The following is a 17,339-nucleotide window of genomic DNA, read 5'->3' as shown; positions in this document are numbered from 1 at the left end:
AACAACACCAGTGACAGATGGAGGGATGAAGGAAGAAAGGCAAAAAACACAGGGATTAATTGATGAGGGAAAGGAGGAAGGAGAGTGAAACTGACTCCATGTGTGTGACTTGGTTGGTGAAGGTCAAGCTGGGACTCGAGGGAACAGATCTGAAGGTTCTCTTGAAGTTAGTTTGGGAAGAAGGTCTCCCTCTCTTCCTACTTTAGGTTGAGGTGGGGTAAACCAAGCTGGAGGCCATGACGATAGAGGCAGATGAGGGGGGATGAAGAGAAAGAGGAATAGGCGAGAGAGAGAGGGGGGTGAGTGAGAGAGAGGGGGGAGAAAGAGGGGAGAGAGAGGGGAGAGAGAGAAAGAGAGAGAAAGACAGAGACAGAGGGATAGCAAAGTGAGAAAGAAAAAGAGGGATATGAGAGAGAGGTGAGTGAGAGAGAGACAGGGATAGCATAAAAAGAAAGAAAAAGAGGGATAGGAGAGAGAGAGAGAGAGAGAGAGAGAGAGAGAGAGAGAGAGAGAGAGAGAGAGAGAGAGAGAGAGAGAGAGAGAGAGAGAGAGAGAGAGAGAGAGAGGGAGGATGAGATGAAGACAGAGACCTACCTGGCAGATGGAAATGCTGGGGTGCTTGATAGGTAGTGGGCGTGATTGACCTGGACTCAAGCTGACTGTGATAGGGTGAGCTCCTGCCACTCTCAGAGCCTGCAGTCAGCCCAGCCAATGACAGTGAGAGAAACCAGAGCATGAGCAAGGATGGGTGTGAGTGTGTGGGAGAGTCTCACCAGGGTGGTTGTATTGCATATGAGGGAACATGTGTATGTGAGGTGTGTGTGGTGTGGGGGATAAGTGTATTTAGAGTGTGTGTGTTTAGGCTGTGTGTGTTTGTGAAGTGTGTTTGTGTGTATTTAGAGTGTGTGTGTGTTTAGACTGTGTGTGTATGCGAGGTGTATGTGTGTGTGTGTGTTTAGAGTGTGTGTGTTTAGGGTGTGGTGTATGTGAGATGTCCTGCCAAAGCAAATTCCTTGTCTGTGCAAACTTTCATGGCGAATAAAACCCATTCTGATTCTGATGTGTGTGTTTAGAATGTGTGTTTAGCGTGTGTGCGCGTGTATATGCGTGTGTTTGTATGCTTGTGTGTGTGTTTATGTCTGTGTGTTTGTATGCCTGTGAGGTGTATGTGTGTGTTTAGAATGCGTGTGTTTAGTGTGTTGTGACACCACGAGAGGCTGGGTGCTATACTGAAGATATGTCCCCCTCCAGTGGCTGAGGTCATGTGGGACTCCAGGTGGCCGCTGACTGAACAATGTTTCTCAAGACGGTGTGCATTAGCACACCTGGGAGAGAATTAAGAGGTGATTAAAACAACCTTTCTTTTTGACACCCTGCTTGTTGTTATTTTTGGCAACAAAATTACACTACTAAGGCCCAACATACCGAGGAACAGCCTCTCATGGTGTTACAGTGTGTGTGTATGCCTGTGTGTGTGTATGCCTGTGTGTGTTTGTATGCCTGTGTGTGTGTATGCCTGTGTGTGTGTATGCCTGTGTGTGTTTGTATGCCTGTGTGTGTGTATGCCTGTGTGTGTGTATGCCTGTGTGTGTTTGTATGCCTGTGTGTGTGTATGCCTGTGTGTGTGTATGCCTGTGTGTGTTTGTATGCCTGTGTGTGTGTGTATGCCTGTGTGTGTTTGTATGCCTGTGTGTGTGTTTGTATGCCTGTGTGTGTGTATGCCTGTGTGTGTTTGTATGCCTGTGAGTGTGTGAGAGTCTCACCAGGGCGGTAGCAGAGCTGAGGGGAGCGCGGCAGGACTGGGGACCCCCCCAGACTCCTGTAGGTGGGAGAGTCTGTTAAGGGGCTCGACGAACGCCTCTGACCGAGACACACACTGTCAAACAGCTCCTGGAGCACGGAGGGGAGGGGAGGAGAAGGGAGGAAAGGATGAGGGGGGGGGGGAAGAAGAGAAGAGAAGGGAGAGGAAGGAAGGAAGGAAGGAAGGAAGGGAAAGAAATAGGAAGGAGAAAGGGTGGTGAGAGAGAAATAGAAAGATGATGACTCACTCCTAGTCCTATTTAAATTAATAAAAAATTACTAGAATGAACCGCCCTGTGCTTGTATGCCTCTGCCAACCAGTCAAGTTAAAGTTTACATCCCAATATGTCCAGACTCTTCTATTATCTGGAGTGTAGTCTATTCGGTTAGGGACATCCAAGCAAATGGTTAATGCTCCTGCCCCTTAATATTTGTTATTAAGGATTTACTGGTCATTCTTTGCAGATGTTGGAGCAAAAGACTATGTTAATACATGTAGACTGTGAGGTGTATCATGTTTGTTGCTGTTAGGGGTTATCTTGTTTGTGCTGTATCATGCTATGCTAAAGCCATATGGTTTGTTTGCCTGGATCTTGCCATCTTGGCAAAGCTTATTAGCCAGCCAATGCAGTTTTTAAGTTTTAGTTTGCAAATTAAATGAGAAAACTCTAATCATATTGAAAGACATACATATGTGTTCAGCTTGGTAGCTGATCACTGAGACCTATTTACTTGAGATCAAGCAGATGAGAGCCATACAAAAAGTTTATTTTTTATTTTTTTATCTTTGATATTTGACCACCAAACTCTAAACAGTTCGTCCATCACGGCTGTCACTGGCGAAGGCAGAAGACAACCTCTAAACAGCAGCAGTCAGGTAGGGGATAGTTACCTGAGAGTATGGAGAGAGGGTTCCCAGAGACTGTGGAGGAGGAGAGGAGGAGAAGAGAAGCAAAAGAGGAGAAGGACAACGAGGGGTTGAAGGAGAAGAGGAATAAAAAAAGAAAGAGCAGAGAAAGAGAGGAAGAAACGGGTGAGATGTCGTTTTATGATCAGCTACTGTGAACACACGTGATACATAAATACATGGAGGAACATTGAAAAGAGGAAGGGCTCAAGGAATGAGAGGGACAGCCACACACACACACAAATACAAAGCCCAGCCCCCCCCCCCCCCACACACACACACATACCCAGCCCCCTCCACAGACACACACCCAACAAACACACACACACAACCACCCACACGCCCTCCCCCCTCCACAAACACAGCCCATGACCACAGACACACACCTCTCCACAGCTTAAGGCCTCCAGTCTGTCGTCGGAGCAGTAGCTGGGGAAGGAGGACTCGTAGGGGATCACATCTGGTCTCTGGACCTCATAGATGGACTTCACCTTGGGCAGCGCTGCCAACTGCTTATAATCTAACACCTCCTTCTCCACTTTAGACTGGTGGGGTGAGAAAAGAAAGGGAGGAGAGAGGAGCAGAGAGGAGAGGAGAGAGAAATGTGTGCCGGGGAACAAAAGAGACAGATAGATGTGAGACAGACAGGAAGCTTGACAGACAGACACAGTCAGACAGCTTAGGGTGGAGTCAGACTTAAGCTGCTAATGGATTCACCTGATCAGACTGAGCACACACACCCACACACACACACACTCACACACACACACAGCCACGCACACAGACACAACCACACATCCCATCTCTGGTCTCGAGTAGTGTTGATATAGTATGTATGAGTCTTTGTATTACAGTTTTTTACAGTCGCTAGGACACATTTCTCAATACTTAGGTCACTTTTTCAAAACTCTTCACACAGTTCTCCTAACCAACTTTCAGCTCGGCACAGCAGTTACGTAATTTCACATTCAAAATGCACTAAAACTACCAAATCACTTCATACATGTCTCAAATCAACTAATTCTTCCATAACACTAGCAAAGGTTAACAGCCAACAAACATACTTTGTCACCCACAAAACAATGACCTAAAAATGACTAACAACAGGTAGCATTATACAATGTTTTCTTATGTAAAACAAGGACACCTCTCTACTGTTAGAAATTCACTGCAATATATGTTACTGGAATTAATCAGACATGATGCAGCATGCTTCAATATGTTGTATACCTTTCTTTTTTTTCTCACTAATTCCACAATACAAGAATTTGTATACACACCATCCACTGATACAGATACAATAGGAATGTTACTGTAATCTTCTGCATTTGGCCATAGGTTCTCATCCACATCACATCTTATGTCATCTAGGGCAAAACACCTAGGAAAGAATCTTCTGGGATGCCTGATCCATCCCTGGCAATGTCCAGGCATCCAGCATTCATTGCGTCCTCGAGGAACATTTGATCATGTGGATGGTGGTCATACAGTAAACCTTCCACCTCCATGAGGGAAAATAATTATTCTATGGAGTTGAGGAATGGAGAGTAAGGTGGGAAGAAAAGTGACACCATTTTGGGATGGGCTGCAAACCACTCGGTGACTGCACGGGAGTGGTGAAATGCCACATTGTCCCATACAAATGTTGGCTGATTTCTTCTCTCTGCATCCCTTTCCTCACATAGCACAACCCTTCCGTAGAGATCATTTTATAGCATTACATTTTTTGATTCGAAATATATTTCATTACAATATTACTGTAGAAATGTAGCAAATTTCTGTGTTATTCAGTTTTGTATTATGTTATTGTTTAGAACTGAAGTTTAACAGTTTTGAAAACAGTATGTAAGCATGTGCAAATGTAGGTAGATAGAGTACATAGAGTTTTGGCAGTTGTTGTGTCGAAGTGAGAAAAGAATGAATGTAATTTGAAAGATGTAGTCATTGAATGCATTTTGTGCCAAAACAATGATAAATGATCCACAGTTTAGCCCACATATACTTCTGTTGTGCTCACTGTGTGAAGAGTTTTGAAAACGTGACTTAAGTATTGAGAAATGTGTCCTAGCGACTGTAAAAAACTGTATTTTGTGTGATGTAATAACCATAGCGACCGCTGCCGTGGTGACAGAGCTATACTTACACAGATGATGCGGTTAGGAGAGCCAAGGCTGGAGCCAGGGGGAGAGAGAGAGTTCTCGGAGGTACGTCTGAGCTGCACACACACACGTAAACACACACACACGCAAACACACACACACACATGCACACACACACAAACACATGCATGTGAGTATTCATCAACACCTCAGAGTGTAACCTTGTGTGTATGTGTGTGTGTTTGTGTGTCAGAAGTGTGGGTGTAACGGCAGCAATGCATTCTGGGTCATTGGTCCTCACCCTCAGTTTCCTCTCCATCCTGGCTGCTTGTTTACACATGGGGTGCCACACCTCCGCACCTGGAACACAACCATAGTCACAACCTCAGAACGACCGCAACACAACCTCAACACAACCACAACAAAACCTCAACACAACCTCAACACATCCACAGTCACAACCTCAACACGACCGCAACACAACCACAACACAACCACAACAGAACCTTAATACAATCACAACACAACCACAACAAAACCTCAACACAACCACAGAGTGCGTCAGGTATGAGTGTGTGTGTACTGTGGTGGGGGGGGGGGGTAGGTATGTGTCTATGAAGTTTTATGTGACACAGCATTCTGAAGGGTGTTTGAGGTAATCAGCACTTCCCAACAACACCCATATATCAAGAGAGAGAGAGAGAGAGAGAGAGAGAGAGAGAGAGAGAGAGAGAGAGAGAATATGAGTGTGAGAGAGAGAGGCGTGTTCCGGCACAAACGTTCCCTGGTGCTATTTTGCAGTTTCAGAAAAACAATTCCGCCACTGACCAGGAAAAACGTGGTCTAAAGTCAATGGCGCGTTATTCAGATGCTATTTTATGGGTGCAAGCTTGGTCCGTGCGCACTGCTGGCGAGGCCAGGGTCTTCTTTCTGCGAAGCTACATTACATTGTTTTGATTTATGGCGTGTTACATTTCTTCAATGATTATAAAAAGATTTTCATGAGAAATCTCTATGTATGTGAAGTTTGTAACGATTTGTAACAGTTGTGGCAATTTCCTCCCACGCCTGTTTAACCGAAGCTAATTTGGGTGGGTTTCTTCTCCCATCTCCATCAGAATCAGAATTCGGTTTATTCGCCATGTACACAAACACGGAATTTACTGTGGCAGGAAGGTGCAAACAATAAACATATACGGGTCTTAAATTAAGTAAAAAAAGTACAATAATTAAACTAATTCTAAGAACTAAACAATTTAAAAATATATATAAAAAAATATATATATATATATGTAAAAATAAGAATAAGAATTTGAATGAGCAGCATGAGTGGGCAATTTAGTGCAATGAGAAAACTGCTCTGCCTTTCCCATACAATGTCACTTCTCTATCTGTTACGGCCCTGACTAGAACATCAGTCTCCTCGGCTGTGAACCGCTTCTGGCTATATGGTTATAATAGCAATCCGCCATGGAACAAGCGCTGCTCTTAAAGGGAATGTGAGATGACGCTCTGATTGGTTTATTGCACGTTACGCCCAAACCACACCCATTAGTAATGTAGCTACTTCGGACCAACCCATTTTAGATTTGCGCCAGGCGCAAAGTCATTTATCCCGCCGGCAAAATAGCAACCGCGCCGGAGTCCCGCCCACAAAGTTACTTGCTCTTTGCGTTTTGATACTTGCGTTTCAGATCGTTAAAATAGGGCCCATGGTGTGTATGTGTTGGTTCTAAAACCAGGCTATAAGCCGCTTCGAAATACTTTGTATAAGACGTACAAGCACAAGAAAACTCGGGGTACAAGCCGCGGCTTTATTTCCGAAAAATACGGTAATACTCGTAGCAATGCTACTACCATGCTAGTGTTACTTGTTAGCCTTCTCAGTAGTACATTTTGAAGCCATACCAAAGCATTTGTCGCATAGTTTTTGTCTATCGGAAAATATTCAATTGGAATGTTCGAAATCGCATATGTGACATTACGCTGTGAGGCCCGCATTCGAACGATCACATATGTGCGACGCTACTCCTTAATTGAAGGAAAAACTGAGATTTTTATGTTTGCTTTAAATAGCCTGAGTAACATTTGCTTTAGAAACAATGTTGATTTCATATGTTATCAAATCTCTGGATGTAAGACAATGTTATTCATGCAAAAAAAATACAGAGAGAACACTGAAATGGTCATGTTTTTTTCTTCCCCCTAATGTGCTAAACAAACCGAACCGAAACCGTGACCCATAAACCGCAATACAAACCGAACCGTGGACTTGTTGAATTGTTACACCCCTACTACACACACACACCAACAACACACATACACCACCAACACACAGACACACCACCTCCACACACACACCACCTCCACACAATCCTAACCTCCACACACTCACAACCTACCAACACACACCACCAGCACACACACACACACACACTACATGTACACTGTATGATAGTCCTTTGCTCAGAGGTACAGTGGCCGGTTGCTATCTGGACTCACCAGTGAGGTACATCTCTTCACCCTCCATGAACATCATGTTACAGCGAGCACAGCGGGCACAGGCAGGGTGGTAGTGCTTCCCTCCTGCCTGGAGACAGGGGAGAGGGAGACAGGGGAGAGGGAGACATGGGTGAGACAGGGGAGAGGGAGACAGGGGAGAGACAGGGGAGAGGGAGACAGGGGAGAGGGAGACAGGGGAGAGGGAGACAGGGGAGAGACAGGGGAGAGACAGGGGAGAGGGAGACAGGGGAGAGGGAGACATGGGCGATACAGGGGAGAGGGAGACAGGGGAGAGGGAGACAGGGGAGAGGGAGACATGGGCGAGACAGGGGAGAGGGAGACAGGGGAGAGACAGGGGAGAGGGAGACAGGGGAGAGACAGGGGAGAGGGAGACATGGGCGAGACAGGGGAGAGGGAGACAGGGGAGAGACAGGGGAGAGGGAGACAGGGGAGAGGGAGACATGGGCGAGACAGGGGAGAGGGAGACAGGGGAGAGACAGGGGAGAGGGAGACAGGGGAGAGACAGGGGAGAGGGAGACAGGGGAGAGACAGGGGAGAGGGAGACAAGGGAGAGGGAGACAGGGGAGAGGGAGACAGGGGAGAGGGAGACAGAGGAGAGGGAGACAGGGGAGAGGGAGACAAGGGAGAGGGAGACAGGGGAGAGGGAGATAGAGGAGAGGAGCAATGGGGGTCAGTGAGAAAGAGTGGGGAGAGAATAGGGGAGAGAGAGAGAGAGAGTGGGGGCAGTAAGAGAGTGGGGGAGATGGGGGGGAAAGGAAAGAATAAGGGGGAGACAGTGAAGTGGGTGAGAGAGGGGGTAGAAGAGAGAAAGGAAGAGAGAATAAAGGGAAGACAGTGGGGGCAGTGAGGGGGGAGGGCAAAGAGAGAGAGAAAATGAGAGTGAAACAGCGATATGAACATAATTGGATGTGTATGGAACCAGATAAGACAAGAAGTCATTACAGATGAGAGGAGAGGTCATAATGACCCAGCTCTCCACTCTGTTTTACAGTAACAAGACTGTTTTCCTAGCTAAAACACACACACACACACTCTCCAAATGAACTCCCACCCATTACATTAGTCTTTTCATGAACAGTGATGTCTGTGTAAAACAGAGGAACAATGTGTCTCTAATACCTGTGTGTGTGTGCTGGGGTGAGTTTGTTTGGACTCACCTCCAGTACTCTGCCGCTGATATACCTGCTACAGGTCTCACACCTGATGCCATACTGGGCATGGTAGTCAGCCTCACAGTACGGAACCCCGTCCCTGAGAGGCACACGGCAGCACACTGACCAAACGTACCCTCACACAGGACATACACTGGAGGAGACTGGTTTACTAGTCATTTAACCTGTGTCTTTGTGTGTGTACGTGTCTGTGTGTATGTGTGTGTCTGTGTGTTTATCTGTGTGGGTGTGTGTGTTGGTGTGTGTGTCTGTGTGTGTGTATGTGTCTGTGTGTGTGTGTGTGTGTCTGTGTGTATCTGTGTGTGTGTGGGTGTATGTGTGGGTGTATGGGTCTGCGTGTGTGTGTCTGTGTGTGTGTGTATGTGTCTGTGTGTGTGTCTGTGTGTGGGTGTATGGGTCTGCGTGTGTGTGTGTGTGTGTGTGTCTGTGTGTGTGTCTGTGTGTGTGTGGGTGTATGGGTCTGCGTGTGTGTGTGTGTGTGTATGTGTCTGTGTGTGTGTCTGTGTGTGTGTGGGTGTATGGGTCTGCGTGTGTGTGTGTGTGTGTGTATGTGTCTGTGTGTGTGTCTGTGTGTGTGTGGGTGTATGGGTCTGCGTGTGTGTGTGTGTGTGTGTGTGTGTGTGTGTATGTGTCTGTGTGTGTGTCTGTGTGTGTGTGGGTGTATGGGTCTGCGTGTGTGTGTGTGTGGACCTACTTGCTGATGTACTCTCCTGTCAACACAGAGCCACAGGTGTGACACTTGAAGCAGCTGACGTGCCACTGTCTCTCCAGAGCTAGAAGAGACTGGCCCTGTCTGATCTCCTCCTGACAGCCTGCACAGTCTGGACACACACACACACACAGAGACATACACACAAACACACAGACATACACGCACACACATACACACACAGACGGGTAGGTAGAAAGGTGAGCAGGTGGCCCTGGACAGTCTGTACCAATAAGGAGAGATGAGGAGGTCAACACACACAAACACACACACACACACTTTCCCTTAAGGCAGTAAGTGAACCGGGACACGGTAAGTGTGTCACTCTGATGCTTCCTACAGTGTTCACCTGGATTCTGTGTGTGTGTGTTTGTGTGTGTATGAGCGTGCATGTGTGTGCGTTTGTGTGTGTGTGTGTGTATAACTTACGGCTGGGTCCGTGGACCTTCACAGGCTGCTTGCTGACCAGAGACAGGGAGCACTGCTGACACACACACTTCTTACCACAGAAGGTCACTTTGTCCCCTATAGGGAAGGGCTTCCTAGAAGGAACAACGCACACACAGAGATTCGGGAGAAAAGTAGGTGTGTCAGTATTGGATGCTGTGTATTTGTGTGAGTGCGTGTGTGTGTGTGCATGCCCCTCCCCCCTCCAGCGCACCTCTCTGGCTCCTGTAAGATGATTTACTCTGCTGGATTTGTTGTTGGTGTTGTTTGGCTTGTTGTTGTAAGACAGAACATGCATGCACATAGAGATGAGAGGCTCATAGTGGAAGGTAGCCTGTGTGTGTGTGTGTGTGGGAGGGGGGGGGCTTAGTATGTGGGGAATGAGCACGGAATGCACAGGTGGTCAGAGGAGGGGGAAGGGGGAGGTCATGCAGCACAGGTGGACATGGTAGTTTGTCTGCAGTGCGTGTGGCTGTGTGTGTGCTAATGTGAGTGCGTGTGTATTTGCGTACGTGTGTGTGTCTGAGTGTGTGTGTGTGTAAGTGTGTGTGTGTGCAGTGGGTGTGTTTCTGAATGAGTGTGTGTGTGTGTGGATGTGTGTGAGTGTGTGTATACGTGTGTGAGTGTGTGTATATGTGTGTGTGAGAGTGTGTGTGTGTGTGTGTGTGTGTGCGTGTGTGAGTGTGTGTGAGATATGGGGTGTAATCAGTGTCAGCGTAGCAGCACACAGTGCGTTCACCTTGTACCTGATACGGGTGAATTACACGTAGGCTACTCTGGCGAGTTTTAGAAAGCGCGGAATCAATACTACACCACACAGTTGGTGTGCGTATAAACAAGCGTCATCTGTGCATATTAGCCTACATTTGATAAGGCGTGCGCACAGGCAGTTGACATTAAAAACATTTAAGCATCTAAGCTATGCCTTAATAGCTCACACGTCTAAGCGGGCAGGTGTGCGCAGGCCTTTCAGTATGGGAAGCACACATGACACCTGTCTGTGCGCACGTCTAGATATCGATCAAACTGTAAGACTTAGTGTTTATGTGGCGTAAGTGACTTTAGTCTGTAATACATTACATTTAGCTGAATGATTAAAGGGATAGAATTCAAATATTCAAAGGCAATAATCACCGACTAACAACACGAACATGAATAACATATTCAAGACAAGTACATTTCCGAAAGACCTCATGCGTCTAGGCAGGCAGGTGTTTGCAGGCGTTTCTGCGCTGCGCAAAAGTGTCAGTATGCGGAGCACACATGACACCTGCTTGTGCGCACGCCTAGATATCGATCAAACTGCTAGGCGCAGTGTTCACCTGACACACATGAGACCTGCGCCTACAAGACATGTGTGTGAACGCCCGTGTCCGTTGTAAGTCAACGTAAGGTTCTCGCGTGCGTTCAGAGGTTTGACATCATCGCGCAGGCGTGCGCAGGCGCTAGTGTGCGCTTTGCATATGAACCGGTGACACATATTACACCTCATAGTGAGAGTGTGTGAGTGTGTGTGTGTATCTGTGTGTGTGTGTGTACCTGCAGAGGCTACAGATGAAGCAGCGAGGATGGTAGGTGCGTCCCAGAGCAGACACCACCTCCCCAGTGATGTAGCTGCAGCAGCTGTCACACCTGGTGCCGTAGAGACGCTGGTAGTCCTCAGTACAGATGTACTCTCCCCCCTTCTGGAAGAACCCGGAACATGCCAGGTCACACCCACACACTGTGGGGGGGGGGGGGGGGGGGACAGAAAGAGAAACAGAAAGACAAAGAGAGAGAGACAGAGAGAGGGAGAAACCGAGACAGATATCGAATTTGAGGGGGAGAGGGGGAGGGAGAGAGAGAGAGAGATTGAGTTTGTGCCTGCAAGTGTGGAAGATAGAACTGTGTGTGTGTGTGTGGTGCGTGTGTGTGTACGTGTCTGTGTAAAAGAGCCCATATGCACCATTTAATTCTCTTTATAGCTGAGCTGCTGTAATGTGTTCGATGGATCAGAGCCCATCCTCTCTCCTTGTGTCTCTATCCCGACCCCCTTTCCCTTTCTCCTCCCCCCTCTCCTCTCCTCCCCCTTCTCCACCATCTCCCCTGTCTCTCTTCCTCTCTACCTCTCTCCCCTCCATCTCTTTCCATCTCTCCCTTCCCCTCTATCCCTGCCTCTCTCTCCCCTCACGCCCCATTCCCCTCTCCCCATCTCTCTCCCTCGCTCTCCCCATCTCTCTCCCTCACTCTCCCCATCTCTCTCCCTCCCTCTCTCCATTTATCTCTCTGTCTCTCTCTTTGTCTCTCCCACTCTCACTCTCTCTCCATTTCTATCTGTGTCTCTCTCTACCCCCCCGTCATAACAGGTAATAAAACAGTCGTCAGGCAGCTCTCTTGTCTGTCAGACCTCTAAGAGCTGGTCCCAGAGCAGTCGTTAAGGATACATCTTCACCAGCAGAAAGCGTAGATGACCCTTTAAGAACTGGTCTCAGAACCTGTTGTCAATACCCATTAACAGACCAATTTCACGCACGCACGTACACACACACACACACACATGCCCTAACACATACCTATCTCCTTTGTCCTGATAGCCGCACACAAACACACACACACACACGCACACACACAACACACACACACACACACACACACACACACACACACACACACACACACACAGTGCAGCTTTTGTATTCCATATTCCATCATGGCTTTGGCTAGACTAGTGAATGTGAGCAGTAAAGCTGTGTAACCAATGGGAGTCTGTGTGTATGTGTGTGTTTGTATGCGTGTGTGTCTGTTTGTGTTCAGGATTCTAGATTGGTAAATGGCCAGCAGATTCCAGGAAAGACACAAGTCTGCATTTGCTGTTTGGTGAGAACGAGTCAAACACACACACACACACTCTTCTCCTCTTGTCCTTTCTGATGCTGAAATGCCAGCATGACCTTTTACTGTCAGTGCGTAACAAATGCCAACCTGGATGTGACACAATGCTAATCAGCACGTCACCTAACGTAGGAATGTGTGTGACTGTCCGGGGGAGGGAGCACTAGCGCACGTGTGCGTGAAAATACCCTCCCAGCCTGTCATGGCTCCGGGATCAGAGGTCAGTGTTCAGAGGTCAAGGGTGGTCTGGTCCCTCACCTGTCTCCCTGTGTCTGTCACACACCGCTCTCTGAGAGGAAACAGCAAAGGTGAGCTTGTTTTAGCCTGCCTTGCATACAGACCGGGCTATTTTACCATCTTTTTCTCCTCCTCTATGCCTGAGGAGCTAAATGCAGAACACTGTCTATGTTTCACATGGAGACATCTCTCAGGGACCACCTATAACCAACCTAAACTTTCAAAGAAGACAGTACAAATATTAAGAAACATCAAGAGGAGCAATTCAGTCAGGACTTCCTTCCTCCAGAGACAGTTGCTAATGCAGACCATAAGTTGGAGACAATTATATATTCTATATATGCTCTATATCTGAACACTGCAGCCCAAACTAGCCAATAGGAGCGCTCCAGACAGTTCCAATAGTAACTAAACTAGCCAGTGGGAACTCTAGTCCTACAGTGCTGCCCAACACTCAACCTTAACAAAGTAGACTTTTAATCAGCCTAATACTGTGAGCCAATCACACATCTTGTTAAGTGGGTCAGGTGACTGGGGCGAGCAGATCAGTGTCAGTGTGGTAACCTAGGTGACGTGACAGCGAGGTGACCTTGTGACCTCCACGATGTCTAATCCTTCATCCACCAGGACACCGGGTCTCTGTTCTGATCTCTCCTCCTCTCTCCTCTGATCTCTCCTTCTCTCTTTTCCTCACAGTCTACATCAGTCTTACTCTATCTGTCTCCCTCTCTCTTTTTATGGCTCTATAGCACATAACTCGTACGGTATCTCTCTCCCTCAGTCTTCGTTAGGCCATCATTAATGTCACGTTCTCATGTATTCCAGAAGCATTGTTATGGCAGCAACTGCACTCACAATCCCAGCAAGGTTCTTCAACCCAGCACACATCCTCCTACAGCTGCACACTGCTGCTCTCTCTCTCTCTCTCTCTCTCTCTCTCTCTCTCTCTCTCTCTCTCTCTCTCTCTCTCACACACACACACAGCTGCTTATTCTGCTGATCCAGGAGGGGAGAAAAGGAACAGCATGAGTAGAGAGATTAGAGAGGGAGGAGAGAGGAGAGGAGATTACACAGAGAACGAGAGGAGAAGAGAGGAGAAGAAAAGCGAGGGGAGGAGAGCAGAGTGAAGAAGAGAGTGGAGGAGAGGGGATGGGAGGGGAGGGGAGGAAAGGAGAGGAGTGGAGGGAGGAAAGGAGAGGAAAGGAGGGGGGAGGAAAGGAAAAGAGAGGAGAGGAAGATATGTAGAGTGATGAGGACATAGAGACTGAAACCAGTAATGTTGCCATAGCAATTAAAACTGGTTCCCAATAGCTACCTAAGGGGCTTGCAGTCATTTTTGGAGGGGAGACATACACACTGCACACATACACACATCCTGGCAGAAACCGAAGTGAGATCAACACAGCGTTCCGTCCTTAGTGTGATAGAGGGATGGAGCGAGAGAACAAAGGCATGTACCCCTCGTTCTTTCTCTCTCCTCTACTTATTTCTCACTCGCCTTCCCTTTCTCTGTATACAGGCCTCAATCAAACATTCTCATGGAAACAACTGCACTCACATTTCCCAGAAAGGGTTCTTCAGTGCTTTATGACATCTACCTGATGCCTGAGATTGGGTTCCTCAATGTTCTCCTGACAGATCTCTCCCTGCTCTACTCTTTGCTACTTGACGGACGTCCCGTTCCTCCCTGGTAACGGTGGCAACTCTGCCCTACTGTGGACGGCTGACTGAGACTTATTGATCTGTCATCTGAGACTGTATGTGCGAGGGAGATAAGAGAGGGAAAGGAGGGAGAGAGAGAAAGAGGGAGAGAGAGGGAGCGAGGTAGAGAGGGAGGGAGAGAAAGAGGGAGGGAGAGAGAGGGGGAGAGAGAGAGCAAAGGATGGAGGGAGGGGGAGATGAGAGAGGAAGGGGTAGATGAGAGAGAGAGAGAGAGAGAGAGAGAGAGAGAGAGAGAGAGAGAGAGAGAGAGAGAGAGAGAGAGAGAGAGAGAGGGAGAAGGAGGGAGGCGTAGATGAGAGAGTGGGAGGTAGGGAGGGAGGGATGAGAGACAAATGAAAGGGAGAAATGAGATGGAGAGAAAGGGAGAGAAAGAGAGAGAGATGAAGGGATTTGGGAGAGAAGAGACAGAGAGTGGTAGGAAGGGAGAGAAAGAGAGAGAGGAAGGAAGGGATGAAAGAGAGGGAGGGAGAGATGAGAGCCAAAGGGGAGAGACAGATGAAAGAGAGAGAAAGAGATTGAGAGAAAGAGAGAGGAAGTAAGATGTGAGTGCATGCATTTGCAAATGATGTGTGTGCCTGTACATGTGTGTATGTGCACGTGTGTATGTGTGTGTCTTAGTGAATCCTGCATTAGGAGTTCATATCTCAGCCTCCTGGCCTGTCCTTGTGTGTGTCTCTCTTTCTCTCTCCCTAACACTCCCTCTCCCTCTGTCTATCCCTCTCTCTAGTACAGTTTAGCCAGGCGTGACAATGAAGATGAATAGGTGAGGAGGAAGAGGAGGAGGAGAGGAGGGAAGGACAGGGGAGGAGAGGAGAGGAGGAAGAGAGGGGTGATGAGAGGGAGACATGGGGCAAGGTATTGATCCCTGAAATCCTGTATCTGCTGTTGCCGCGGTGATCATTCAGGACAGAGACACAACCTGCCACTTTCTGTCACTACCTGTCCTCATCAATACGTATCATCTCATCAGCGAGGGACCAGGGGCTCTACGTGGTCCACCTTGCATGTGGATTAGATGGTGTGTGTGTGTGTGTGTGTGTGGGGGGGGGTACCTGTGTATATGTGTGTGTGTGTGTGTATTTGTATGTATGGGTGTGCATCTGCGGTACCCGCAGTGTGTGTATGGGGTGTAATCAGTGTCAGCGCATTCACCGCGTACCTGATATGGGATAAGTACATGTAGGCTACTCTGGCGAGTTGTAGCCAGCGCGGAATGAATACGTAACCTTACAGTTTGATAAATAATTAGGTGTGCGTATAAACAGGCGTAATTTGTCCATATTACATTTGATAATGCATGCGTATAGGCACGTGTTATATGTGCTTCGAATACTGTGTCAGCGCAGCACAGCAACACCTTCTCACACCTGCCCGGGTAGATGTGAGCTCTTTAAGCATGGGTTAGAATCAAGGCTGTAGCCATGGAGTCAACATTGGGGGGGCGAATTACATTTTTTATGATAATGTCGGACAGCGTGCGTGGTTGCCTGTCGTAGCGTAGCACATTTATATTTTTATATCAATATATTGGGGGGGGACATTTTGACCAGATTTGAAAATATGTATTATGATTACGGCCTTGGTTAGAATAGGTTACATCAAGGGATCGCTGTTTCCAAATTCGTTCTGTGCCACGATGAACATCCTCATCACTAGAAACGCAGAGCCATTTTTCCCTACTCGTTGTCCGAAAATTAACTTGCCTTGGGTGGGTCAATATGTCATTTAGGCCTATGTCCGTGTTGTTAGTCGGTGATTATTGCCTTTGAATATTTGATGTTTAGCCCTTCAATCATTCAGCTAAATGTAATGTATTACAGACTAAAGTCACTTACGCCACATAAACACTAAAGGCCGAAGTATACTACTCCGTTTTCATGGAGACGGACACAGGGAACGCCCTCTCCGATGTGGAACATCGGAGCGCTCTACGTGCACCTCCTGAAGCCTTTTTCTAAAGAGCTCACGCATCTGCACGCATAAGCGGGCAGGTGTGCGCAGGTGTTGCTTTGCTGCGCTATGTGTCTATAGGTGCGTTCGACTTCATGTAGTGCCGGCGTCGCCTGCAGCCACCTGCAGCCCGGCTGACTTGAAACAGCCAATGGCATTCTCGGCACCGCCGACGCTGCATGAAGTCGAACACACCTAATATGCAAAGCACACATGTCACCTGCCTGTGCTCACGCCTAGATATATATCACATGTGACATGTGTGTTACGCCTGTGTGTCCATTGTAAGTCTATGTAAATTGCTTGTGTGCGTTCAGAGGTTTGAAATCATAGCACAGGCGTATAGGCGCTAGTGATCCCTTTGAATATTAACTGGTGACACGTATTACAACTCGTAGTGTGTGTATGTGTTTGTGCGCGCGCTTGTAAGTGTGTGTATGTGTGTCACTCACCTTTCTCCTCATCATCCTCAGACTTATCCATGACTATTTTCGTCTAGTTTTAGTCGACGAAAACTGATGACATTTTAGTCTAGTTTTAGTCGACGAAAACTGATGACATTTAGTCTAGTTTAAGTCAATGAAAACTGTATTTTAGTCTCTTTTTAATCAAAACAGAAGTAGTCTAAGCAGTCTCGGGAGGCATGTTAATGCCAAAACCATTTGTTTAAATGTATGTATTGAATAAGGTATTCAAAGTCATGTTGTTGATTCCAAATTCAGTTCAGTGTGATTGCTATGTGAATGACAAAACTAGCTACAGTATTTGGCCAACAAGGGATGCTTAGTACACGTCAGTCAGGTAGGAACTAAGAACCCACTTTACACTCTCTCATACAAACAAATACACACACACACAGTGCACACACTAGTCACACATGTTAACCCACTTTACCCTCTCTC

General features: G+C 47.4%; 1 protein-coding gene across 3 annotated transcripts in view; it reads right to left on the bottom strand.

Moving 5' to 3' along the window:
* The window catches only part of ablim3 (actin binding LIM protein family, member 3), a 33,700-nt gene that overhangs the window by 10,270 nt on the left and 6,091 nt on the right, over positions 1 to 17,339 (bottom strand). For 2 of the 3 annotated variants that reach the window (XM_062453104.1, XM_062453106.1), the window contains exons 3-13: positions 11,197 to 11,380; positions 9,640 to 9,752; positions 9,196 to 9,322; positions 8,487 to 8,580; positions 7,309 to 7,396; positions 5,108 to 5,166; positions 4,851 to 4,922; positions 3,094 to 3,252; positions 2,693 to 2,722; positions 1,764 to 1,890; positions 595 to 693 (exon numbers count right to left, since the gene is read on the bottom strand). In XM_062453104.1, coding sequence (XP_062309088.1) covers positions 595 to 693; positions 1,764 to 1,890; positions 2,693 to 2,722; positions 3,094 to 3,252; positions 4,851 to 4,922; positions 5,108 to 5,166; positions 7,309 to 7,396; positions 8,487 to 8,580; positions 9,196 to 9,322; positions 9,640 to 9,752; positions 11,197 to 11,380 — 1,152 coding nt within the window. The remainder of the gene's footprint in view (positions 1 to 594; positions 694 to 1,763; positions 1,891 to 2,692; positions 2,723 to 3,093; positions 3,253 to 4,850; positions 4,923 to 5,107; positions 5,167 to 7,308; positions 7,397 to 8,486; positions 8,581 to 9,195; positions 9,323 to 9,639; positions 9,753 to 11,196; positions 11,381 to 17,339) is intronic. The other variant, XM_062453105.1, reaches the window with a different exon arrangement.

Source organism: Osmerus eperlanus, chromosome 27, assembly GCF_963692335.1.
Source record: "Osmerus eperlanus chromosome 27, fOsmEpe2.1, whole genome shotgun sequence".
Lineage (NCBI taxonomy): Eukaryota > Metazoa > Chordata > Actinopteri > Osmeriformes > Osmeridae > Osmerus > Osmerus eperlanus.
Note: the sequence above shows the minus strand (reverse complement) of the source record. Positions and strands in the feature narration are given on the sequence as shown.